This window comes from Anomaloglossus baeobatrachus, chromosome 1, assembly GCF_048569485.1.
Source record: "Anomaloglossus baeobatrachus isolate aAnoBae1 chromosome 1, aAnoBae1.hap1, whole genome shotgun sequence".
Lineage (NCBI taxonomy): Eukaryota > Metazoa > Chordata > Amphibia > Anura > Aromobatidae > Anomaloglossus > Anomaloglossus baeobatrachus.
Window position 1 is genome coordinate 93,754,955 of NC_134353.1, and position 26,957 is coordinate 93,781,911.

A 26,957-nucleotide genomic window follows, 5' to 3' on the forward strand; every position below is an offset into this window, starting at 1 on the left:
CTTTCCCTCCTGTGACTAAAATTTTTAACGCAAACTGCATACACTATTATGTAACTCTCTTAGACCTGATGAGGCTGGTGTACATACTGTGAAAATCCATCTAAGAACAGCTGTAAAATTCTTTTTGAAAGGTGTTTTTTGGGCTTAATATTAAAATGAGAATCTTATGAGTCCTGCAAAATGTTCATTTTAATATCAAGTTGGAGAAACTCAATAAATATACAGCCATCCTGACATGGGCTTTCAGCATTGACAACTAATGATTGTCATGTATTTTTCTAGGACACATATGGTGACCCAGACATCTACATCACTGAGAATGGATTTGCTCAGAGTGACCCTCCTGTTCTCCAGGACAAACACAGATGGGGATATTTTCAAGAAACATTGGAGGAAGTTTTGAAAGGTGAAACTTTTATATACTGTGTGTCTATGTATGTGTGTGTATATATATATATAATTTATTTATGTTTTATTTTTTTTGTGACAATGTATTATAATAGCAGAGGATGAGATCTAGCAGGTATGCTGTGTAATAGTAGTGGGTGGTGCGCCCATTGTAGTTTCTGAGGTCCCTTTCCCTTTCAGGAATTTAATGCTCATTAGTACATTAGAACAGTAGAACTCCGTTCCATACTTGCCTTAGAGGCAGGCGATTTTTGCCACTATACTATGGTGGAGCTCTACAGGGGATATTGCCTTACTGATGATTTCGGTTAAAAGGAACCTGTCACCACTTTCTTTTGGCTATAAGCTGTGGCCACCACCACCGGGCTCTTATATACAGCATTCTAACATGCTGTATATAAGTGCCCAGGCCGGGGGTATAACATAAAAAAACACTTTATAATACTTACCTAAGGGTCGCGCGGTGTGCCTTATGGGCGTCTCCGTTGTCCGGTGCCGGCGCCGCCTCTTTTGTTCATCTTTGTGCTCCTTCTTCTCTAGCCGCAGTGCATGACGGGTCCGACGTCATTCACACTCGCCAACATTCCGGTCCTGAGCAGGCGCACTTTGATCTGACCTGAGCAGGGCGGATCAAAGTATTGTAGTGCATCTGCACAGGACCAGCGAGTATGTATGACGTAGGACGCGTCATGCACCCAGGCTTCAGAAAGAGGACGAAGATGGCCGAAAGAGGCGGCGCCAGCACCGGACAACGGAGACGCCCATAAGGCCCACCACAGCGACCGTTAGGTAAGTATAATAAAGTGTTTTTTATACTATACCCTTGGCCTGGACTCTTATATACAGTATGTTAGAATGTGTATATAAGAGCCTGGTGGTGGTGGCCGCAGCTTATAGGACGAAAAAGTGGTGACAGGTTCCCTTTAAAGGGAACCTGTCATCAGAAATTTCGCCCAAAAGCTAAAAGATTCCCCCTCTGCAGCTCCTGGGCTGCATTCTAGGAAGGTCCCTGTTATTATTGTGCCCCATGTGAGACCAAAATAAAGCCTTTATAAAGTTCTACCTTTTTGTATGCAGCTTCTGTAAATCCGACACGGGGGCGGGCTCTCTGCCGTCCGTTATTCTGCCTCCTGGTCCTGTATGCCGCCCCCATCGCTCCTTTCCATATCTGATGCACCGCCCACTGCTCCAGCCATCCCCGTGCATGCTCAGTGCCAGTCTCACAGGACTGAGCACTGTGACTGCTGGTGATGTGTGCGCAGGCAAGTGATTATGGACGGGGCTGTGACTGTTATCAGCAAGTACCCGGCCATAATCTCTTGAGCGCGCAAACCTCTCCAGCGTCACACTGAGCTCAGTGTAGATGCTAGACTGTATGGGCTGCTTCCAGGGATGACGTCCCTTTGTCATGTGATAGGGGCGTGTTCGAAATACTATCACATGACAAAGGGACGTCATCCCTGGAAGCAGCCCATACAGTCTAGCATCTACACTGAGCTCAGTGTGACGCTGGAGAGGTTTGCGCGCTCAAGAGATTATGGCCGGGTACTTGCTGATAACAGTCACAGCCCCGTCCATAATCACTTGCCTGCGCACACATCACCAGCAGTCACAGTGCTCAGTCCTGTGAGACTGGCACTGGGCATGCACGGGGATGGCTGGAGCAGTGGGCGGTGCATCAGATATGGAAAGGAGCGATGGGGGCGGCATACAGGACCAGGAGGCAGAATAACGGACGGCAGAGAGCCCGCCCCCGTGTCGGATTTACAGAAGCTGCATACAAAAAGGTAGAACTTTATAAAGGCTTTATTTTGGTCTCACATGGGGCACAATAATAACAGGGACCTTCCTAGAATGCAGCCCAGGAGCTGCAGAGGGGGAATCTTTTAGCTTTTGGGCGAAATTTCTGATGACAGGTTCCCTTTAAGCTCCACTCCTTACTTGTGACCACTTTCTACTCTTTGACTTTTCCTAAGGCTGACCTGCTCGTTCCTTCATCATGTCACCTCTCTATCTAATCCAGGGGTGGGGAACCTTTTTACTGCCGGGGGCCATTTGGAATTTTCTACCAACCTTCGGGGGCCGCACCAAATTATCAACTTGAAAACGACCAGGCTATATTTGGTCAAACAATTAATTAACTCACCCCTACTGTGGTGGCTGGAGCGGCTGTGATGTTCGGTGATATTGATCATTTTGTTTCTCACAACTGCTTTTCCAGGTTTGTCTTGGTCTGGAGAGGCTGGGGGCATACACATCACAGGAGACACTGGGGCGCATATACATCTCAGGAGACACTGAGGCATATACATCACAGGAAACATTGAGGCATATACATCCCAGGACAGGCTGGGCCGTATACATCACAGGAGGAGCGTATAGATCACAGGAGGGGTGTATACATCACAGGAGATGCTAAGCATGGACAGCACTAGTGGCGGGCACAGACAGCACTAGGCGGCGGCACAACGGACAGCACTAGGCGGCACAACGGACAGCGCTAGGCGGCACAACGGACAGCGCTAGGCGGCACAACGGACAGCGCTAGACGGCACAAAGGACAGCGCTAGGCGGCACAACGGACAGCGCTAGGCGGCAGCACAGAGAGTGCTAGGCGGCAGCAAAGAGAGCGCTAGGCGGCAGCACAGAGCACTAGGCGGCAGCACAGGGAGCACTAGGTGGCAGCACAGGGAGCACTAGGTGGCAGCACAGGGAGCACTAGGTGGCAGCACAGGGAGCACTGACAGTGACAGCACAGAGAGCACTAGGTGGCAGCACAGAGAGCACTAGGTGGCAGCACAGAGAGCACTAGGTGGCAGCACAGAGAGCACTAGGTGGCAGCACAGGGAGCACTAGGTGGCAGCACAGGGAGCACTAGGTGGCAGCACAGGGAGCACTAGGTGGCAGCACAAAGAGCACTGACATTGACAGCACAGAGAGCACTAGGTGGCAGCACAGAGAGCACTAGGTGGCAGCACAAAGAGCACTAGGTGGCAGCACAAAGAACACTAGGTGGCAGCACAAAGAGCACTGACAGTGACAGCACTAAAAGGCAGCATGGAGAGCATTAGGTGACAGCACTAGGAGGCAGCAGGGAGAGCACGATGTGGCAGCACTGACACCACTAGGAGGCTGCACAGATTACACAGCACTGAGGGGTTACACACAGTACTGGGGGTTCACAGCACTAGGGGGTACACAGCACTGGATGGGGGGGCAGCGATGGGTTGCATACTCACAGTACAAGGGGAGGAGGAGGAGTCACATAGCACAGGTCCGGGAGGCATGTACAGCAGGAAGGCATCTGCTGCACCTCTTCTGCTGTGACTGGAGCACAGCGCGCTCTTTACCCCGCCCACAAGGTAAACTCTCAGCACTCGAGCACAGTCCCGGGTTCAGTCTAGAATGTATGGGCTGTAGTCAGGTCCCGAAAAGAGCCCGTACATTCTAGTACGGGCTGCAATCAGGATCTGTAAATAGCCCGTACATTCTAGCATCTACCCATAACGCACTGGGATTTTAAAGGGCCGGCGGCTGGCAAAAGCGCAAGTGCCGCTCGAGCACTGGGGTAGCCTGGAATGTGCCCGGGGGCCGCATTAAATGTCATCGCGGGCCAGAGGTTCCCCACCCCTGATCTAATCCATAACTAAGCCTCATTACTGATAAAATGATATTTTAACATTTCTTCTATTCTTCTTATCTGGTTAGGCTAGTTTCACACTTGCGTTGGACGGGATCCGTAGCATTGCGTTGGGTGACGCATGCAACGGATGCATTGCATATAGTGGCACAACGCATGCTACAGATCGTACAAAATAACGCAATCCGTTGTAGGTTTTTTTCCTTGACTTTACACATCTGAGCATGCGCAGTTGTGTAAAGACAGCTGCGTTAACGGAATCCGTCAAATGACGGATTCTAACGGAATCCGCCACCATAGGCGTCCATTATAAAAACAACGGACGCCGACGGAATCCTGCAGGTTGCGTTTTTTTGACACTCCTCCAAGTGCAGAAAAACGCTACATGCAGCGTTCCATCCGCCCGACGCTCACTGACGGTCAGCATCAAAACAACTGATGCGCTGCGGGGCGGATGCAATGCAAGACCATCCGTTGCTATCCGTAGCTAATAGAAGTCTATGAGGAATACAACGGTTTCCTGTAACGGTTACCGTAATTCCTCAAGGCTGCGGATAGCAACGGAAGCCGTCCAACGCAAGTGTGAAACTAGCCTTATAGATCTAGTGTACAGGATATGAGATTATGTGATATAGGACTGGTGGACAGACACAAGTTTGCATCATAACTACACGCTTCTGCTGTACAGGGCATATGTATATTCAGTCTCTATAAGAGGTTACCGTTTACTTAAAGGGGTATTCCCATCTCCAACATCTTATTCTAATATGTAGTAGGTGTAATAATAATAATAATAATAATAATAATAATAATAATAATAATAATAATATTAACAAATACCTCTAATTACAAATGTAGTTTAGTTCTCCTGATTAGCTATATCACTTACCTCATGTGCAGGGCATTGCAGCTTAAGTATCCATGATTACAACCACTCATATAGTTACAGTTAGTAAATTAGTCGTTAGTGGTTGTAACCATGGATACCTAAGCTGCAATGTCCTGCGTATGAGGTAAGAGTCCAAGCTGTTCAAGAGAACTATACTACATTTATAATTGGAGGCAATTGATATTTTTTTTATTATTATTATTATTATTATTGTTGTTGTTGTTATTGTTGTTATTATTATTATTATTATTATTATTACACCTACTACATATTGGGATAAGATCTTGGAGTTGGTAATACCCCTTTAAATGTTGCCTCACACAAGACTTATGGCAATCATGTGTAACAAAGGCTTTATTCATTATTTAAACTTAACGAGAAAGGACAGATCATTTGTCATCAGTTTGCGAATCCGATCAAGACCAGCTACCACCATCGGATCGGACCAGCCCATAGGTGAGTATAATAAAAGATATTTTTTATGTTATGCAGAATGGATTCGGAACATATATAGAGTATTTTAGAATGCTGTATATAAGAGCTCACTGGTTTTGGCTGCACTTTATATGGGGAAAACCTGAAGACAGGTTCCCTTTAAGTCAGTCCTGGATTCAGAGTGTTTCTATTCTCTGACCACAAACATTTCCCAAAAAATTGGGAAATACAATGAGTTCATCATGGCCGTCGATGGCCATGCTGAACTCTTTGTGCCTGCCCTTGTTGGATCACAGATGTTACTTGGTTTGAGGCCTGGCAAGTACCAGCGTGGGAAACTGGCTGGGAATCCCAGATTGGGGAAATAGTTACTCAAGAAGACCCAAATTCATCATTTTCATTTTTCTGTTTTAAGTCTTTTCTTTTTTTTTTGTCTTGTGGTACTCATTTGCTTTTTTTTAGTGCCAAATTTTTCAAAATGGCACACGTGGGATGGTGAATTCTAAACAAAATTAAACATGCTTTTTCTGTGTGTCCCTTTAACATGTCACACAAATTTAATGACGTTTGCAAAAAGTTGAAAATAATGAATCAGAAATACATTTTGATAAAGAAAACCACAATAACGGCAAAAAAAAAAAAGAGGAAACCAAGATACGCTAAACTTAAAAAAGGCGCAAATTGAAGGATGAAAAAGGCACAAACATAATACACTATTAGAACCATTTTTAATTCTGAAAAATAGACAGTGATTCCATTGTCGTCTTCACTCCTAAGTATATTTTTGCCTAAGGGAAAAACCTTCCATTTGCAGAGACCGGACAAGTCAGGTCTCCGCAAGTAGGAAAGTTTTCCCCTTAGGCCCCACTAAAGCTTCTCATACTGCCAGATCAGATCCCATACTTTGCACTGACAAGGGACAATCACCCCGAAACAACGTGTCTGCAAATTGAGGTTCTGATCTGGCATAAATCCTTAGTCATTTGAAAAGGCTCGTTAAAGGGTCACTGTTGGCTTTTAGGATTGCTGCTTCCAATATGTGGCGCTAGAGTTCATCTCCTTCCTCCCTGGAGACACAATTTACTCTAAGTGTTTTTGGAAATTGAAGATACACAATAATTAGGCTCTATAACATTGACTTTAAAATCTCTTCAAGGATTTAACACTAGAAGTCTCAGAGAGGGGTCATTTAATATTTCTACCATTGGAACCCTATGGAGCTCGAAATTTCTGGGACTTCTAGTGTTAAAGGGGATGTCCTATATCAGGAAATTTTGATTCCTGGGCACAGATTGATATAAAAAAACACAAATTGTGCTCGGCTCCTGTATCTAGGCCCATCAGTGAGCTTAGCGGCTTTGAGCAGATCCAATGCGCTCACTGATTGGCCGTGGTGGTGACATGACATGGACAGCCAATCAGGTGCTGAGATTCAGTGGAGGACCCCGGTATAGTGAGTAACAGTGCAGTTTGTCTTTTATGTACCAAACGGCACGAGGGGATTAAGATTTCTTAAAAGGGGACAACCCTTTTAAATCCTTGGAAGAGATTTTAAAGTCAGTGCTATAGAGCTTAGTTCTTCAACTTTCTAAAACACTATGGCCGTGATTCCATCATTGTCTTCGTGCCTTTTTTCAGAATCTTTCCAATGTTTTGTTGCTTCAAAACTGCCTAAAAGGATTACTGTCTTTGTTGCCCATAGCAACCAATCAGAGCTCAGCTCTCATTTTGTAAACTGCTCTGATGAAGTGAAAGCAGTACTGTGATTGGCTGCTAGGGGAGCACAGTCAATTTTGCTAAATGTGAGTGCGCTATAGAAATAAATATCTCAGAAAACCCTGTCAAACAAGGCAGAATATCCCTCGACTCCTTTTTTTTGGAACCGTATCATATTCTGAACCATTACGGTAATATAATCATACTGCATTATTCATCTAGTAACTAGAAATGGTGATGTAGTGTGATTATCTGCCATCATGTCCCTGGAGTGGGCTCCGCACAGACTGGAGAGGGCAGTGTTCTCCCACGTCTCCATATAGAAATGATTAAACCCAGCGTCTTTCAGATTCCTATACAATTCTCCCAACTTCTCGATGCTAGGCATGTACACCTCTTCAAAAGTTGTTCTAGGAAACGGAGATTAAGTCGATATGAAAAATGTCTTCACTTAAATAAAAAGCCTTTTCTACAACTTTCCATTCATTAACATAGCCAGTGTATATAAATGGCGGTAATAAATGCGGGGTGAGCGCACCTCTGCAGGCAGCAAGGATAGCTCACTTCTGCAGCACATCTGTCACAAAGTCACTTGACATCCTGGAGATGCATGGAACAGACGCGCCCACGGGGTCGGGGGCTACTCGGTTATCGGGCTGTGGTTCATCTCCTGGGTCGCCACGGTGGCCTTGCCCGGTTCCGTGACCCCGGCGGTGTCAATAAAGATGGAAATGGGGATGATGGGAGTAGTCATTCGTGATGCCACGTGCGGCCAGTGATTAGTCTCTGCTGTGGGAGTGCTCGCTGGGGCGGATGGTTACGCAGCTTGGATGTTACAGCTCTCCACAGGTAGAGCTAGGCCCCAGGGTGGAAGATGGTGGTAGTCGTCGCCTATGGCGGCGCGGCACGTGGCTGTGAGCACCGGCAGTAATGGGATGACACAGAAGGTGCAGTTCAAATTCTTTTATTCACTGGAAGCACACTGCCGTTAGAGTGCCGGGCTATGCTGTGATGGGTTTCAGCTGATCCCGGATACTTCGGAGGTCGAGGCCGGTGTTTCCTTCTGTGCATCACCTTTCGATGGTTTCCCTCCACCCCAGCTTCTGGGCCATGGACTGGTAACGGATGCCTTCTGCACTCCCTGCGAACCCTGGGATCCTCCTTCTCTTTTCAAAACCCAGGTCGAGCCTCCAGCTCCAGACCACGAGCCCCAAACTGTCCGTGTCTTTGCTTGCTTGTTCCTGTGTCCTCCAGACTCCCGCTGGTGCGTACTGCACCAACCGGAACCAACTCCTCACTCTAACTCACTGGTGTGTGTGATTGCTCCTAACTTCCCCTGTTGGTGCCCCGCCTCCCGGGTTTTTGAACTAGTAGGCAAGAGGTCCCATACCTCACGATGGCCACCCCAGCACCTACCCTAGCCCAGTCCCAGTGGAAGGACTCCCGTGTTTATGTGTTGGATGAGTGTGTTGCTGATGGTTACCGGTAACTACCTCCTCCGTATCCGAGATGAATACTGCACCTCAGGTAAGGCGCAGTACCCTGTGGCACCTGAAGCCGCAGGGGCACCACAGAACGAACAACAAAAACTCCTGCTACAATCGCACACAAACAGTTCTTTCTGCGGATTAGCTGAGATACAAAAAAAAGAGACATTTGAAGTTCCCTCAATGTGCTGAGTCACAAGAACCAAACAGAAATGTAATATGCTCAGAATTTGGCAAATCTGAATTACAGCCAAGGATTATTTAACTAGTACGATACAGGTAAAATATATCTTTGTACCATGTTAGCCAGTAGAGATAAAAAAATGTTTAAAAGAACTTGAAGTCCTCAGTGGTTGATACCTTTTAATGGCTAACTGAAAAGATGGTAATAATAGCAAGCTTTCCAGACTACGTAGGTCTCTTCATCAGGCTCAGTATAATACATATATATATATATATAGCTCTGGCAAAAATTAAAAGACCACTTCCAAATTTTCAGTTTTTCTGATTATTCTCTTTATAGGTATATTTTTGAGTAAAATGTAAATTGTATTTATTTTATGAAAATGAGAAATGGTCAAAATAACAAAAAAATGCAGCACTTTCAGACACCTCAAATAATACAAAGAAAACAAGTTCATATTCCTTTAGAAACAACAATACTAGTGTTTTAACTCAGGATGAGTTCAGAAATAGATATTTTGTAGTGTAGCCATGATTTTTATTTACACCTTTTATGCGTCTTTGCATGCTTTTCCCAGTCTTTCACACTGCTTTTGGGTGATCATATGCCCCTTTGGTGCAAACATTTAAGCCGTTCTTCTTTGTTTGATGGCTTGTGACTATCCATCTTCTTCTTGATTACATTCCAAAAGTTTTCAATGAGGTTCAGGTCTGGAGATTGGGCTGGGCATGACAGGGTTTTGATGTGGTGGTCCTTCATCCACACATTGATTGACCTAGCTGTGTGGCATGACGCATTGTCCTGCTGGAAAAAAACAGTCCTAATAGTTGGGGACCTTGCCTGAGCAGAAGGAAGCAACTGTTTTTTTCCATAAATGTTTTTCCAGCAGTGGCTCAGTGGCGGCAGCGGCGGTGGCTCAGTGGCGTCAGCAGCGGCGGCTCAGTGGCGTCAGCAGCTGTGGCTTAGGGCCGCTTTACACGCTGCGACATCGCTAAAGCGATGTCGTTGGGGTCACATAATTTGTGACGCACATCCGGCCGCATTAGCGATGTTGTTGCGTGTGACACCTATGAGCTATTTGAATCGTTGCAAAAACGTTCAAAATCGCTAATCGGTGACATGGGGGTCCATTCCCAATTATCGTTGTAGCTGCAGGTACGAGGTTGTTCGTCGTTTCTGTGGCAGCACACATCGCTATGTGTGACACTGCAGGAATGAGCAACATATCCTTACCTGCGTCCGCCGGCAATGAGGAAGGAAGTAGGTGGGTGGGATGTTACGTCCTGCTCATCTCCGCCCCTCTGCTTCTATTGGCCGGCTGCTTAGTGACGTCACGGTGACACCGAATGCACCTCCCCCTTGAGGGAGGGATTGTTCGGCAGTCACAGCTACGTCGCTGAACAGGTATGTGCATGTGACGCTGCCGTAGCGATAATGTTCGCTACGGCAGCGATCACCACATATCGGCCGTACGACGGGGGCGGGTGCTATCACGCTCGACATCCCCAGCAAATGCTAGTGATGTCGCAGCGTGTAAAGCGGCCCTAAGTGGTGGAGCAGGCCGGCTCCATCTGCGCATGCGCTGACTCCTGATGCCGCACACCCACCTGCCCGCACGCACAGAGTGGAAGCCGACCTCCAGGATAGAGAGGCAGCAGTCACTCTGCTGCCCGCACGCAGGCACAGGCACCCGCCTGCCCACACGCAGCCACGCGGCAGCCCGAACGCGCCTGGTCACCGCACAGACAGCCCCCCTGGTAAGCTATATTCAGATTTTAAGACGTACTCCTCATTTTCCTCCTTCGTGTCTTATATACCGTATGTTTCGGATTATATATAATATAACTATACTAATATATATATATCTGGGGAAGATCTATATGGAAGAGTTGCAAAATCCCTGCTGCAGTGTGTGCAAACTTGGTCAAGAACTATAGGAAACATCTGATCTCTGTAATGGCAAACAAAGGTTTCTTTACCAAATATTAAGCTCTGTTTTTCTATTGTATCAAATACTTATTTCATGCAATAAAATGCAAAATGTATTAATTACAATTATTATTATTATTTAAAAATCATAGAATGTGATTTTTTTGGATTGTTGGGGGGATTCTGTCTGTAACAGTTGAAGTGTACCAATGATAAAAATTTCAGACCTCTCCATTCTTTGTAGGTGGGGAAACTAGAAAAATTGGCCATGTATCAAATACTTATTTTCCTTTTTATATGAGCACCTCAAACTGCCTCTAACTTAATGAATTCCCTAATATCTATTCTGATATGAATCCGCCGTGGATGCCGGTAGTGAGGACAAGGTTTGCAGGGCTCCTGTCAGGCCGAAGGAGCAGGGTCTTAAAATCTTATTGCTCAACTAACAAATTCACAAATTTCCAGAAGGAACAATAAAGGAACCTTAAGCGGGCTTTACACGCTACAATAAATCTAACGATGTGTCGGAGGGGTCACGTCGTAAGTGACGCACATCCGGCATCGTTAGTGTTGTTGTAGCGTGTGAAACCTACGTGCGTTTGCGATTGTACAAAAACACGTTGATCGCATACACGTCGTTCAAATTCTAAAAAGTGAACGTCCGGTTGTTCATCGTTCCCGAGGCAGCACACATCGCACCGTGTGACACCCCGGGAACGATGAACACATCTTACCTGCGTCCTGCGGAAGGAAGGAGGTGGGCGGGATGTTTACGTCCCGCTCATCTCCGCCCCTCCGCTTCTATTGGCCGGCTGCTGTGTGACGTCGCTGTGACGCCGAACGTCTCTCCCACTACAGGAAGTGGATGTTCACCGCCCACATCGAGGTCGTATGGAGGGTAGGTACGTGTGACGGGATTTAATCGTTTGTGCGACACGGGCAACAAATTGAACGTGCCGCACATATGATGGGGGCGTGTGCGATCGCATACAAGATCGCATGTGTAATTGTACCGTGTAAACCAGGCTTTATAATGCCGGAATTTTAAGAAAAGATACCCCACTATTGTTCTTTCATATAGAATAAAAGTTTTTTTCTAAAACAGACATGTCAGGAATAACAGATTCATTAGAACTGTGACATGGGAAGAGCAGCATACTTCTTTAATTTCAGAGAACGCACCTCTCCTTTGAAATGGTTTTTGCGCATATTAGTGAAGGCCGCCAGTTGCAGGTGACAGGTGACCTGCATTGTCACAGCCAGATAATGTCTTTTATTGAATGGGATCTTTGCGCACCTGCAGTGCCGTGATCTCCGAGGCTTCTGAATCCTGGTGTAATTATAGCTGGGGGTCTTGTAAAACGTTCAAATGGGTTAAGTAATGTGTAGCTAGTGAGACGCATTACGAGGAGTGTGATACGTCTTGCCTGTTTGCTCCTGCTCTTTTCTTCTTAATAAAGTCTTCAGGTACGAGTGAATGTTCTTGAAACTTAAGAAGAGCGCGCTTATCGCATTTGTTCCAGTTTCCTTGGATCCACAGTCGCTCCATTCTGTCTGTTATCTTAAAATTCCACTCAGTTTTAAGGAGAAGTTGAGCACACAAAGGTTGCTTTTTACTTTACTCTCACTGCTTCAGTGCTTCATAAATCATATTGGCATATCACACTATTACATTTCTTTGCCTTTTTTTCTGAGTTTCTTTGGATGGATTATAAAAGTTCTACTTGGATGTGGTTTTTTTTCTTCTACTGTATTTGGAAATGTGGAGGATTTGTACTTTTATTTGTTGGATAAACAGTTTTCTTGACAAGAATTCACATAAAGTTACAGTTTTATTTGTGTTTTACATCATTTTACATTTAGTATTGATTTGCATAGAAAGTTGCAACTTTGGAAATCCATTGTATTACTTATCTTGTACAATTCCGTAGTTACAGTCTGATTTATATGTGCCTGATTTGCATGAGGATTTTTCCCACTTAATATTTGTATCACCTTTCCAATGTGTTTGACATAACGGGTTTGACTGCTGGGAGTACCACCAATCCAAGAGCAAAGGTCCTAAAGTTCCCCGTGTGCATGCAGGACCACCATTTTCATTCACTTCTATGGGACTGACCACAATTATGCCAGTTCTATAGAAGAGGATGGAGAAGTCGTCACACATGTGCACTGTACCGTGATTGTTTTTTTGGGACCCCCAAGACATCTTTATTCCTCATAGAAGTGAATGGAGTAGTAGTAATGCAGGTACACTGCTCTTCCATTCACAGGTGATTTGTGGACCCCCAAGACACCTTTATGTCCCATAGAAGTGAAACAGAAGTGGCCCCACATGCCCAGTACCTCTCCATTCAAACAGGAGCTTTGGGGACCCCCAAATTTCCATTAGTGCCAAGGAAATGAATGACACAGTAGTTGTACATACAGTATTGCACCATTCATACGTAAGATTTTTGGACCCCTAAGACATCTTTATGGCCCATAAATGTGAATGGAGTAGTGGTAATGCAGGTACCCTAATGTTCTTTTCACAGGTGATTTGTGGACCCTCAAAACATCTTTATGTCCCATAGAAGTCAAACAGAAGTGGTCCCACATACCCAGTACCTCTCCATTCACACAGGAGATTTGGGGACCCCCAAATTTTCATTAGTCCCAAATGAATTAATGGCTCGCTAATTGCACATACACATTATTGCTCCATTCATATGTGAGATTTTTGAACCTCCAGGAATTCTGTCTGACCCATAGAGGACAAAAGCATAGACACGTAGGTGCAATACCACTCCATTTACAAATCTGCACCCTGAGATTTCTATAAGTCCCATAGAATTGCATGGAGTGGTAGTATCACATGTACTCTATCACTCCAATCAAACAGAGAATTTTGGGACCTCCAAGATTTTTGTGTGTTCCATAGAAGTGAATGGAGTGGTGGTTTCGCAATTGCACTACCTCTTTATTCTTACAGAATACTTTGGTATTCTTTTTCTCATGACCATAGGCTAGGTGATACATGTACTGTATTAGTGGGAAATCCCAAGGATTTGTTACCAGGTTTCCAATACATGTTGTGTTTTAATCTTGACTGTGTGTTCTGCTCCAAATCTTCATTTTCAAAACATGGAGTTCAAAAAGCACCTCAACTCACGTGTTGCTCACAGCTATGTATCGCTGATTACAAGAGCTGATTATAAGACCTTTCCGATGTACTTATGGTACTGTGCCTTGCAGTTGAGACTTGCGCACCATATAATCCTATAGTGCCTTACATATGTTGGCTGTACAGCTTAGACAACTGAAATATGTTGAAATTATGGCCCCGATTCAACAAAGTGCTCGCGCTAGAAAACGTCCTTTAAACATTTCAAATGTGGCGACATTTTTGAACAACACGACATATTGCCAAATTTTACAACTTTTTGGCCTTTTTCTATCTAAACAACAGTGTGGGGTCGCTCCCACCAAAATGAGCAGGTACGGGGAGGTGCCGGGGCAGGATTCATCTAGAGTGGCGCCGTCTCTTACGACAGAAATGTTACTCCAGTTCTAGTCCACTGAGGCGCATTATTATTATTATTATTTATTATTACAGCACCATTTATTCCATGGCACTTTACATGAGAAAAAGGGCATACATATACAATTATAATAATCATGAGCAATACAAGGCACAGTCAGGTACACAACTGATAAGATGTGCCAAATCCATGAAGTGGCATGCGCCTCTTGATGGTGCATCGTACGTAACACCAGTCTTGGTGAATCGGGGCTTATGTGTTTTCACCTATCCAACCTGGGTGGCCAAAAACCAGACCACAAAACAAGTTTTCCATAAAAAAGCTGCAGTTTTTGTGGTGCAGTTCCCTTCTGTTCAGCCCACTACCACATGCATGGGTGGCCTTCCTATATTGCGGATGATATAAATAGTTAATTGTCGTCATTGAGTTTTACTGCTGGCATAAAATGTACTCGATTATGTAATAATGATAAGACAGGCTATTAAGCGTTCATGAGATCTAACACTTTGCATCTCTTTGCTTGGCAGCAATCAGACAAGATGGGGTGAAGGTGAAAGGTTACTTTGCTTGGTCCCTTCTTGACAACTTTGAGTGGATTTCTGGCTTCAGCGTTCGATTTGGATTGTTCCATGTGGATTTTAAGCAGCCGAATCTTCCAAGAACGCCGTACTATTCAGCTATTGAGTATGCCAAAGTGGTAAAAGCAAATGGATTGATTTATAAGTAGATATTATGCCAGCTTCCTCTTACTGTGATGTTTTTATAATTTTAAGGATATTAATAAAAATACCCTGCTAAATTTGTGTCATCTGTGTTAAACAGATGATGAACTGAAAAATACATTCCAGATAAAGAACAATTAAAAGTTATTTCATTGTTGTAAATATAATTTCTAAAAATATGGAAACGCTACAATTTGTGGCTTGTTGCCTATAAATCTGTCAAGCAGGAAATCAGCGATAACTACAGGAGTCTTGACCTCATTGTGATATATTACCGGACTTAGCCAACAGCTATTACCCCCAACTTTCCTATATATGTACAGACTTAGTTTGGGACAACTCCTGACCAGGTACAGTATTACATCTGGGCATATAAATTTCACAGAAGAGAGTCCTACACTAAAGGGTGCTTTACACGCCGCAACATCGCTAGCAATTGCTAGCAATGTCGCGAGCGATAGCACCCGCCCCCGTCGTTCCTGCGATATGTGGTGATCGCTGCCGTTGCGAACATTATCGCTACGGCAGACGTCACACGCACATACCTGCTTTGCGACGTCGCTGGAGACACTGAACAATCTCTCCTTTAAGGGGGAGGTTTGTTCGGCGTCACAGCGGCGTCACTAAGCGGCCGCCCAATAGCAGAGGAGGGGCGGAGATAAGCGGCCGGAACAGGCTGCCACCTCCTTCCTTCCTCATTGCCGGTGGACGCAGGTAAGGAGATGTTAGTCATTCCTGCGGTGTCACACATAGCGATGTGTGATGCCGCAGGAACGAGGAACAACCAGCGGCATGCACCACCAACGATATTATGAAAAGGAGCGACGTGTCAACGATCAACGATTTTTGATGTTTCTGCGATCGTTGATCGTCGCTCCTTGGTCTCACACGCTGCGATGTCACTAATGATGCCGGATGTGTGACACTAACGACATGACCCCGACGATATATCGTTAGCGATGTTGCAGCGTGTAAAGCACCCTTAAGGCCCACTGTATATGCCAGAGCAAGGCGTTTCTAAGTAGAGGCCCTACTACACATAAGAATAACATTGGCCGAATCTGCTATTAGTGGGCTCAGCTATCAAATTAATATGTATGAGGACTAGAAATGAGCAATCCGGATTGACAAACATCGGAAAATGTTAAAATCATATGCTCTTTGGCCGGATCGGACATCTGAGCATTTACCACAAAAGTTGGCGATCTTGCCAAGGATCGGTAAATGATCGGATGGCAAAAAAAATCCTCTCCCTGCCCATCACTGCCATGTAATGTACTGATATGGCTGTGATTGGCCACTGTTAATTAAAAAAAAAAAAGGAAGAAAAAGAGTTTATTGAAGCAGGACATACTTACCGTGTCCCCGCAGCTACTTCTTAGCCTGATTATCTGCCATTGGACCACGCCCCCAGCCTCTGAGACAGTGTCTGTGATTGTTTGGAATCACACATGCTGACTGTGTCCTTATTCTGGTGATTAATAAAACAGTTGCCACAGAGGTCCCCCTGGATTAGTACCAGCATAGATAAAGCCACGGCTACCTGCAGTCCCCATCCATGCGCTTATCTTGGCTGTGTATGAAAACAAGAGGAACCGCATGCAGCTTTTTTAATTATTATTATTTAAATAATTTTAAAAATGCCCACGTGCGGTCCCCTCCAATTTTGATACCCAACTATGATAAAGCCCAACAGCTGGGGGCTGCTATTCTGAGGCTGGGGGACCTTTGCTTATTAGGAATCTCCCTGCCTAAAAATAGCAGCCTGTAGCTGCCCAAGATTGTTGCATCCATTAGATGAGACGATATCAACACTTTACCCGGCTCTTCCCGATTGCCCTGGTGCTGTGGCAGTTGGGGTAATAAGGGGTTATAGGAAGCCCACAGCTGCCACTAAGCCCTGGATTAGTGATGGGGAGCATCTATGAGACCCCCCCACCACCACCACTAATCCTATAAGTAAAAATAAATTAACAGAAACACACAGAAAATCCTTTATTTAAAAAATAAAAAAAAACCTCTATAACCAATTCATTAACTCCTAAAACACCCAGATCCAACATAATCCATGCTATGAAGTCCCATGACTCTTCCAGCTCTGCAATATCTGAATTCACAGCAGGCATCATAGGGCGTGACTGCCTGCTGTGAGCTTCACGCAGAGACTGAGACACGCGATCAGCAGTGACGTCACTCAGGTTATTTGCGGTCACAGCTGGAGGTTCCTACAGCCCTCTAACTGTGACCATGGAGTTCACAGACCTGCATCTCCTAGCAGAAAACTGCGGCGGGGTGTTTGCCAAGAAATGCAGATTTGGTGCTAACATTTTTACACCATATTTCAGCACCCAATATACGCCTCCTGGCAAAAAAGCATCATTACGCATGAGGTATGATGCGGTAGTGATGTGATTTTTTTTTCCCAGGAGGTGGAAATTGGCACCAAATCTGCATCTCTTGGCAAAAAAAATGTACAAAAACGGTTTTGACGCTGTTTTGGTGCAGTTTTCTTCCAGGAGGGAGCAAATTTGGTACTGAAATCTGGTGAAGACATTTCAGCACCAAATTTGCATCTCCTGGAAGATAACTGAACTGAAACAGTGTCAAAACCATTTTTGTGCATTTTTTTTTTTACAGAGAGATGCAGATTTGGTGTTTTTAATTTTTACACCATACGCCTGCATCCAATTTATAAACCTCCTGGCAAAAAAAAAACAAAACATCTTACCGCATATGGTAGTAATGCATTTTTTTTCCAGGAGGTGTAGATTGGATGCAATATATGCATCTCTTGGCAAAAACCCAGTTTTCTGCCAGGAGTTGCAGATCTGTGAAATCAGGGAGAGTTGTTTGACGTCACCTGAGGTCAGGTTACTTGTGATCACAGGTGGAGGGCCATTACCGCAAATAACCTGAGTCACATCACCGCTGATCGCTGCAGCTCAGTCTCTTCCTGAACCTCACAACGTTCGGTGATGTTCCATGATTGCGCACTGTGCCTTCAGTACTGTAGCAGAGCTGGGATCACCGTGGGACTTCGTGTGGATTGCGTCGGACCTGGGTGTTTTTGGGGTTAATAAAGTGCTGAAAGAGCATGTGTTTTTTCGTCTTTTATTTCAAATAAAGAATTTTTTCGGTGTTTGTGTTTATTTACTTTCACTTACAGATTAGTAATGGGGAGGGATCTCATAGACCCTCCCCATTTCTAATTTAGGCCTTAGTGGCAGCTGTGAGCTGACATTAACCCCTTATTACTTCGATTGCCACTGCACCAGGGCAATCAGAAGAGCCGGGTAAAGCGCCTGGACTGTGACATCTAATGGATGTGGCAATTCTGGGTGGCTGTAGGCTGATATTTTTAGGCTGGCGGGCTTCCAATAACCATGGGTCTTTCCAGTCTGAGAATACCAGGACCCAGCTGTTGGGCTTTATCATGGCTGGGTATCAAAATTGGAGGACTGCATGCTGTTTTTTTTTTAAATTATTTATTTATTTACATAATAATATTATTATGCGGTTTCTCTTGTTTTGATACACCGTCAAGATAAGCGCACGGCTGGAGGCTGCAGCCTGTAGCCCTGGGCTTTATATGGGATGGTATCAACACAGGGAGGGACCCTACATCAATTGTTTTATTTATTTATTGATCACCAGTATAAGGACTCAGACACCGTGTGTGATTCCAATCAATCACAGAAACTGTCTCAGCCACTGTCTCAGAGGGTGGGGTTGTGGTCCAATGGCAGCCATTCAGAGATGCTGGTGATAGGGGAAAGCAGTGAATATGCATTAATGATAATTGTCAGACCCAGAACTAGCCCTGTAGCTGCAGGTATGCAGTAAGTATGTACTGCTTTAACCCTTTTTTATTTTCTTTCTTTTACAGCCCCCCTACACCATTTTACACCACATTACATTTGCCTCCCTCTGAATTTAATGGGTTCGGCTAGGATCGATAATCGTATCGGCTAGGATAGTTGATCCGATATCAATCTCAGACAGGATCGGTGATCCTTAAACGATCTAATCCTTGGCGAGATCGCTCATCTTTAATGAGGACCTCCTGACTTTCCCCAACACATGGCATATCAAAGTTTGGACTGTTGATTCTTTTGTTCTCAGTGAGATAACCCACCACCAGAGATGTGTAGCAGTGGCTCTTTAGAAGAGCACAGGAGCGCTCCTGTGTATAGGAGAATCTGGAGAGATTGTTTGGTGTCTAATGTATATAAGCCCCTTTAGAGTAGCTCCTGCTTGGCCATTCCATGTCTGCCTTTTTACTACTTTATTGGCCATTTGTTAGCATCTAAAGACTTAAGGCCCCGTCACACACAGAGATAAATCTTTGGCAGATCTGTGGTTGCAGTGAAATCATGGACATATTGTTTCATTTGTACACAGCCACAAACCTGGCACTGATTGTCCACAATTTCACTGCAACCACAGATCTGCCGCAGATTTATCTCTGTGTGTGACAGGGCCTTTACATACACATTGGATGAAAGGTGTTTGATTTCTCCTGGAGTGGCAGAACTAATGATGTGAATGTTGGTCTCTCATCTCTAACCAAACAGATTATGTCAGGGAAAAGGATCCAGTTTGTTAGAATATCAGTGGTTGTTAGTTTTGATACAGGGGAGATAAGCCACATGCAGGGAGTTTGGCAGCTGCTTTTTCCTCTCTGACCATTGAAAACACATGAAAACTCAGTAGAACCAAATGCTTGTTTATAGTAGTGTTAGGAGAAATAGCTGTCTGCAGTCTTGACATTTGGCTGACAGTTTTTTCAGCTTAAGGGGAATATGTCAGCAGGTTTTTGTTACCTGATCTGAGAGCAGCATGATGTAGGCAAATAGATCCTGAATCCAACTATGTATCACTTAGATTACTGGGTGCCGCCATCCTAAAATGATCAGAATTCTTAGATGTAGCATGTAGCAGAGCTTGGAAAGCTTTCCCACTGAAACCAGGCTCTCTATAGAATTTGTACAGTGAGAATAAGGGGTACTTTGCACACTACGACATCGCAAGCTGATGCTGCGGTGCCGAGTGCGATAGTCCCCGCCCCTGTCGCAGCTGCGATATGTGGTGATAGCTGGCGTAGCGAAAATTACCGCTACGGCAGCTTCACATGCACTCACCTTGCCCTGCAACGTCGCTCTGGCCGGCGACCCGCCTCCTTATTAAGGGGGCGGGCCATGCGGCATCATAGCGACGTCACACGGCAGGCGGCCAATAGAAGCGGAGGGGCGGAGATGAGCGGGACGTAAACATGCCGCCCACCTCCTTCCAGCCGCATAGTCGACAGGAGCCGCGGTGAAGGAGGTAGGAGATGTCTCTCGCTCCTGCGACTTCACACACAGCGATGTGTGCTGCTGCAGGAACGAGGAACAACATCGGACCGTCGCAGCAAGGTAATTATGGTTTTTGCCGATGCTACACCGACGATACGATTACGACGCTTTTGCGATCGTTAATTGTATCATCTAGGCTTTACACACTACGATGTCGAGAGCGACGCCGGAAGTGCGTCACTTTCGACATGACCCCACACACATCGCACCTGCGATATCGTAGTGTGCAAAGTACCCCTAAGTTGTCAGTCAGAGTAGGGCGCATGCCGGACTACCATGCACATGACATTATAGTCCAAGCAATGAGAAGTCCTACTGCTTAAACAAACATTCCAGAGAACAACAGACTGCACCTTGACAAGACAGGCATCCTTGAATTCTGTGTTTTAGCCCTTGCAACATGCTGTCTTCAGCTTACGTAGCAAAAACCTGCTGACAGATTACCTTTAAAACTACATTTTCCCTTCAGTGTCCACTCCTGGTAAAATAGATGGTTGAACATAACCTTCCAAGTAGACTTGATATCTGGGAGTTCCAGGAACTGGAACTGTGCTGGTCCGTTCCGATCCAGCAGCAATGATGTACAGCCATAGACTGGTGACAGCAGTAACCTGGACCAGCAGGGCAATGGAGGATTTAGCAAATGGATCATTTTTATTCCAGTATTTTTTGCTCCTATGCTACTTTCTTCATAATACCTCTTTTTATTACCTTAGTTTTCCTTTACTGCCATTGAAAAAACAACCATTCAAGCCAATATTTCATTGTACTGCTTATAGAACGAAGACAATATAAGAAAACCATTCTAAAATTCATAGACCTTCATAGACCTTTGTGCCTTCATATGATGCAGCAGAGAAATCTGCAGGTCACAGCGAAATACTAGAAAGTCCTGATCTCACTACTTTTGGTTTATTACATTGTCTTCTGTGCAAACATAACATAAGGAAATGTGATTGCCCCGGGAAGGTCACTGTGCGGAGGCCAAATTTAATCAATATTTACCACTGGTGTAAAGGTGGTCTCACGGAGCAGGAGACCCCAATATGAGGATCATTTCTAAGAGAATAAAAATTATAATATTGATAACAATTAGCCTCATAATATATGATGGTTCATAATATTTTATAGGTCTATGAAGGATGATCAAGTCAATATTAGAAATAAATAAATGTATATTTACATGATCTCATGTGTCTGATGGTAAATCCCACCTATATCCCTAGTATATACCGAGTGTATACTGTTTTATGAGCCATGTTTTGTGATTGATTTCAGTTAAAGTGAATCTGCCACCATGCCAACCTCATAAAATAACCATGTGTAAAATAAATTCCTGTTGATTACGTTCCACTGAGTCATCTTTTTCTGTGCCGTTGCGTCCTCGTAACCGGTTTACAGATTAAACCCAAATCTGTACGTCAATAGCATTTTTTGATACAACAGGTTCCCTTTAAAAATAGGTTTTTGTAGACCTGCTTGAGTGAACTTCGAGCTGCACTCTAAAGGGTACTTTACACTCTGCGATGTCGATATCGCTAGCAAGCGTACCCGCCCCCGTCGGTTGTGCGTCACAGGGAAATCGCTGCCCGTGGCGCACAACATTGCTTTCACCCGTCACATGGACTTACCTTCCCTGCGACGTCGCTGTGGCTGGCGAACCGCCACCTTTCTAAGGGGGTGGTACGTGCGACGTCACAGCGAAGTCACACGGCAGCCGTCCAATAGAAGCGGAGGGGTGGAGATGAGCGGGACGAACATCCCGCCCACCTCCTTCCTTCCTCATTGCGGCCCGGCGAGGTTGTTGCCGGTTCCTGCGGTGTCACACATAGCGATGTGTGCTGCCGCAGATACGACAAACAACCTCGCTACTGAATAGGCAACGATTTTTGGTAAGTGAACGATGTCTTACATAACAACGATTTTTGCCTCTTTTGCGATCGTTTAAGGTCGCGCATACGTGTTACACGCTGCGACGTCGCTAACGACGCCGGATGTGCATCACAAACACCGTGACCCCGACAATATATCGTTAGCGATGTCGCAGCGTGTAAATGGCCCTTAAGGCCTGTTTCAGACGTCAGTGGTTCTGGTACGTTTGTGCTTTTTTTTATACGTTCTAGAATCACTGACATACGCAGACCCATTATAATCAATGGGTCTGCTCACACATCAGTGATTTTTCACTGACCATGTCTACTTGCAGCGTACACACGTGTCCGTGATTGCCGCACGGAGACATGTCCGTTTTTTTCTGGCATCACTGATGTCCCACGGACCACACTATGGTGTGATCCGTGAAACATGTACCAGAAAAACACGGACATTTAAAATAATAAACATTTTCAACTCGCCTTTCCAGCGACGCTCTGTGCAGCCCGTGCTCTCTGCAGCTTCCTGGCCGACTCATGAATATTCATGAATGCAGCCAGAGCCGACCCGGAAGTAGCTGCAGAGAGCGGTGGGCGGACACTACAGAGCTGGAGACTTTAGCACCATGGAGAGCAGGAACAGGACAGGTGAGTATACGTCCATCTGCAATCATGGATAACGGATCACGTATCACGGATTGCACATGGACAACTCACGTGTGCTGTGAATCACGTTACACGGAGGGACATGTGTGTGTTTTACACGTCAGTGAAGAATGTCTGTTTTTCACTGACGTGTGAAACGGGCCAAAGGCTGTGTGCACAGTGCGTTTTTGCAGCATTTCTTCTTGCAGATTTGCAAGGATAGGCTGATGCCAGCAAAATCTAAAGAATCCTGACTTGCTGTGCACATTTTAAGGTTTTTTTTCCTTGCAGATTTTGGTGCTGAAAAATCTGAAGCATGTCAATTTTTTTCTGTATTTCTTTTCCTGCGTTTTCACCATGGAAATTAATAAAAACAAAAAACACATAAAAAGCATTGCAAAAAATATGACAAATCGTAGCAAAAATGCTCGTGTTTGCGGCAGCATTTTTCCTGCCAGAAAATGCAGATTTGGTTGCAGATTGCAGTCTGCAATGTGTGCATGTAGCTTAAAAGGGATACCATACTTTCAGAATAAGCATTCCTGTGTGTACATAAGGAAAATACGCTGTTCCAGGCCATTGTATTTCTACTCCCTTGCATTTCACCAGTTTTCCCATCTGCAGGTTCTGTTTCTAATTTGTAATCTATTCTGAGCTGCTGGACAGAGATAAGCTACTGTGATGTCTCCTATATGCAGATTATTTAGCGCACAGAAGCAATCAGCAGCAGCATGGAGGACATGAGACAATATTAATGATCAGTATAGCCATGAATTCAACTCTTGGTTGAGTTAAAATCTGTGATAGAAAGCTCAGCACCATCTTCCTATGTCTAATCTGCCTGCCCTGCTCCTCACACTGCTACTACTCCTCCTCCTGAGCTGCCAGTCCACATTTTGTCTGAGTAAGGGTATGGTTCCATAAAACATTGGATTGCTCACTCTAGTGCAAAACTATGGGGCAATGTCCATCTGCGATTGATTTCTCATGTCATATCAGCATGCGGAATGGATCGCAGCATGCTGCGTTTGGCAGCGGATCTCAGCCCACGCACCCCCATACAAGTCTATGGGAGTGTGTGAAACATCGCACTGCAATCGCATGTAATCTGAGTGCAGTGCGATATATGAAGAGACAGGCTGAGGAGGAGATGGGGAGAAATTGTTCCCTCCCTCTTCTCCGCACCTGTGATGCAATCGCATGACAGTCACATGGCCCTCGGGTTGACACCCACAGTAGAGGGTCATTAGCATATAACTTGCTCTCACATCGGACGTTATACGCTAGTGTAATTGTACTCTAAGGCTGAGACCACACGGGGATTACTGCAAGTGCTCACATGACACTTGGCTCATGCTCCTACAGTAGAACAGCAGGAGCCAAGTGTCATGCGAGTGTCATGCGACTGTGGTCCGATCCTGCGATTAGACCACAGTTGCAGAGGGGAGGGCCGGCGCTGCGTAGGGGAAGGTCGGTGCTGTGGAGGAGAGGGAGGGGTTTATCTCCCCATCTCCTCCGTTGCCAGCTGATGCGAGAATCACACTGCTCTCGCATTACACCGGTGTAACGCGACAGCAATGCGATGTTTCTCTCACCCCATAGATTTGGATGGGTGAGAGTGAAACAAGATCGCATTCCACCCGCATGCTGCGACTGTTTTCTTGGTCCGATTAGGTCTGAGAAAACATTCGCCCATGGGAGCTGCCCCATAGCGTAATATTGGTTTTTTATCGCAATCCACTCGCACCGTATTACTCACCATGTGTGCTGACCTAAGACCGATTTTAGCTATAGATTTTTTTTTAAACAAATGGTGAATTTAGGGGGCAAAAAAGAGAGGAAGAAATGTCTTAGAAACCTGATCTCTCTGATAAGAGACATTACAAAGTTTCTTATATTTGCCCGTCCTACTGAATCCTACTGAATTATGGAAAGTGCATTAAAAGTAATAATAATAATAATAATAATAATAGTACAGTAGCCCTTTCAACCAATCTTTATTATTTGATTTATTAAGATATAATTTAGGGATACCAGCTTGCTGAGATAAAAGAAAAAGGACCATCTGTAACACTGTAAGTTGCTTAATACCAGCTTTTCTTCCCAAAGATGTATAATACAAAGGGCAGTCCTCTAATTAGAGCTGTAAATTATAGTTGCCATAAGGTTAAAATAATAAAACAAACAGTCCCTACAGTATTTTAATAAATGTTATCCTTAATTAATCAAATTAGCAATTGAAAAGGAACTATATCATCATTGGTAAAACAAATTGGATCTGTTGCCTTATTGATATGAATGAGATACTGATTGCACATATGTGTATGAACGGTGATGGGTGCACTATAAGTCGGGATTATAATAGATAATTATGGAATCTTTTAGCAGGACTTCAGCTCTCTGACCAAAACTATTTACAGTACCTTAAAAAGTATCTGTATCCCGTGAATTTTTCCACGTTACATCCACAAACTAAATGTAGTTTCTTTAGGGTTTTATGTAATATACCAACGCAAAGTAGCAAATAGTTGTGAAGTGTAAAGGAAATGATACATGGTTTTCTTAATATTTGAAAAATCTAAGTCTAAAAATTGATGCATTTGTATTCAGCCCCCTGTAGTACGCTGCCCCTAAATAATATTCTGAGTGATCCACTGCCTCCAGAAGTCAACTAATTAGTAAATTGACTCCACCTTTGTGTAATGTATTTTTGTATAACTACAGCTGTTCTTTGAAGGCCTTTGAGGTTTATTTCAGAACATTAGGGATGAAATAGATCATGAAAAACAAGGAACACACAAGACAAGTCAGGGATAAAGTTGTGGAGAAGAGTGAAGCAGGGTTAGGTTATAAAAACAAAAATAGCCCAAACTCTGAACATCTCAAGGAGCACGGTTCATTCCATCATCCAAATTGAAAGAACTATGGCACAACTGCAAACCTACCAAGATATAGATATCCATCTAAACTGACATACCAAGCAAGGAGGGCACTCATTAGAGAAACAATTAAGAGGTCCATGGTCACTCTGGAAGAGCTGTGGAGATTCCCAGCTCCGGTAGGAGAATCTGCCCACAATCCTTGAGGAAAACCTGTTAGAGGCTGCTCTGGTCAGATGAGACCAAAGTAGAACTTTTTGTACTAAATGCAAAATGCTGTGTGTGGCAGAAAATTAATGTAGCCATGACTTATGAGCCACTACTGTGCAGGATTCAAGTACAGTACTCAAGTTGAGATTACAGAATCAAGGGTAGGTTTATTGACAGGCAGGAATTAAACGTCTTGCAAGTGAACATGGGAAGTTATACTCACAACAAAGGGTAAAAAAAAGCAAAAAGGAGCTGCTGACATTCCAGGATGATGGGATCGTTGTTAATCATACATTGGAGTGCTCAGATGACGTCCACCAATGAAGACATAAATTACCATGAAAAGATAGCAAGTCCGGCACATTCTATACGTTTAAAATCCTTTCTTCTTTATTCAAGACATGAACAAAGATTAAAACATAGTACAGAAGCACACAGCACACGAACCCTGACGCGTTTCTGGAGCACATCATTAATTATAGGATTAAGGGCGCTGTGTGCCGGAAACGCGTCAGGGTCACGTATGGTATGTTAATCTTTGTCCATGTCTTGAATAAAGAAGAAAGGATTTTAAACGTATAGTATGTGCTGGACTTGCTATCTTTTCATGCTAATTTAAACTGGCAACAGTTAATCTTTAGGACACAGAAACTCCTAGCTGGGACACACCAAACATCTGTCTCCCCAGCTATTACAATGCCTACTACACCAAAAAACATTGCAGTACATAGTTACTTAGGTTGAAAAAAGACCTAGGTCCATCTAGTTCAACGTTCCTACAATCGATTAATAACTACACTACAATTAAGACCTACCTCCTAACTGGCTATCCTACCATAGCTATGGAGGCCTACTCTACACCCTTCCAAGTGTTCACAACAGTAAAGACTCACTGTCCAGTTGAGAAGGTCCACTTCCTGGAGTTTGGTATTGTGATCCTCGTCGGTGCGCTCTTCTTGTTGCAGGGCAGGGATGAACTCTTCTTCTTCCCTGGAATTGCCATCCTTAGCAACATCTATCCGGTCTGGTGCTTGCTCATCGGTCATCCGGGCTCACTCACGGTC

The 26,957-nt window shown here is 44.5% G+C and overlaps 1 protein-coding gene across 2 annotated transcripts in view; it reads left to right on the plus strand.

Annotated features, from left to right (window-relative positions):
• The window catches only part of LOC142306257 (cytosolic beta-glucosidase-like), a 146,345-nt gene extending 128,932 nt beyond the window's left edge, over positions 1-17,413 (plus strand). The window contains exons 6-7 of one of the 2 annotated variants that reach the window (XM_075346928.1): positions 283-406; positions 14,740-17,413. In XM_075346928.1, coding sequence (XP_075203043.1) covers positions 283-406; positions 14,740-14,939 — 324 coding nt within the window. In that variant the 3' untranslated portion in view covers positions 14,940-17,413. The remainder of the gene's footprint in view (positions 1-282; positions 407-14,739) is intronic. The other variant, XM_075346929.1, reaches the window with a different exon arrangement.
• The last annotated feature ends 9,544 nt before the right edge of the window (positions 17,414-26,957 follow it).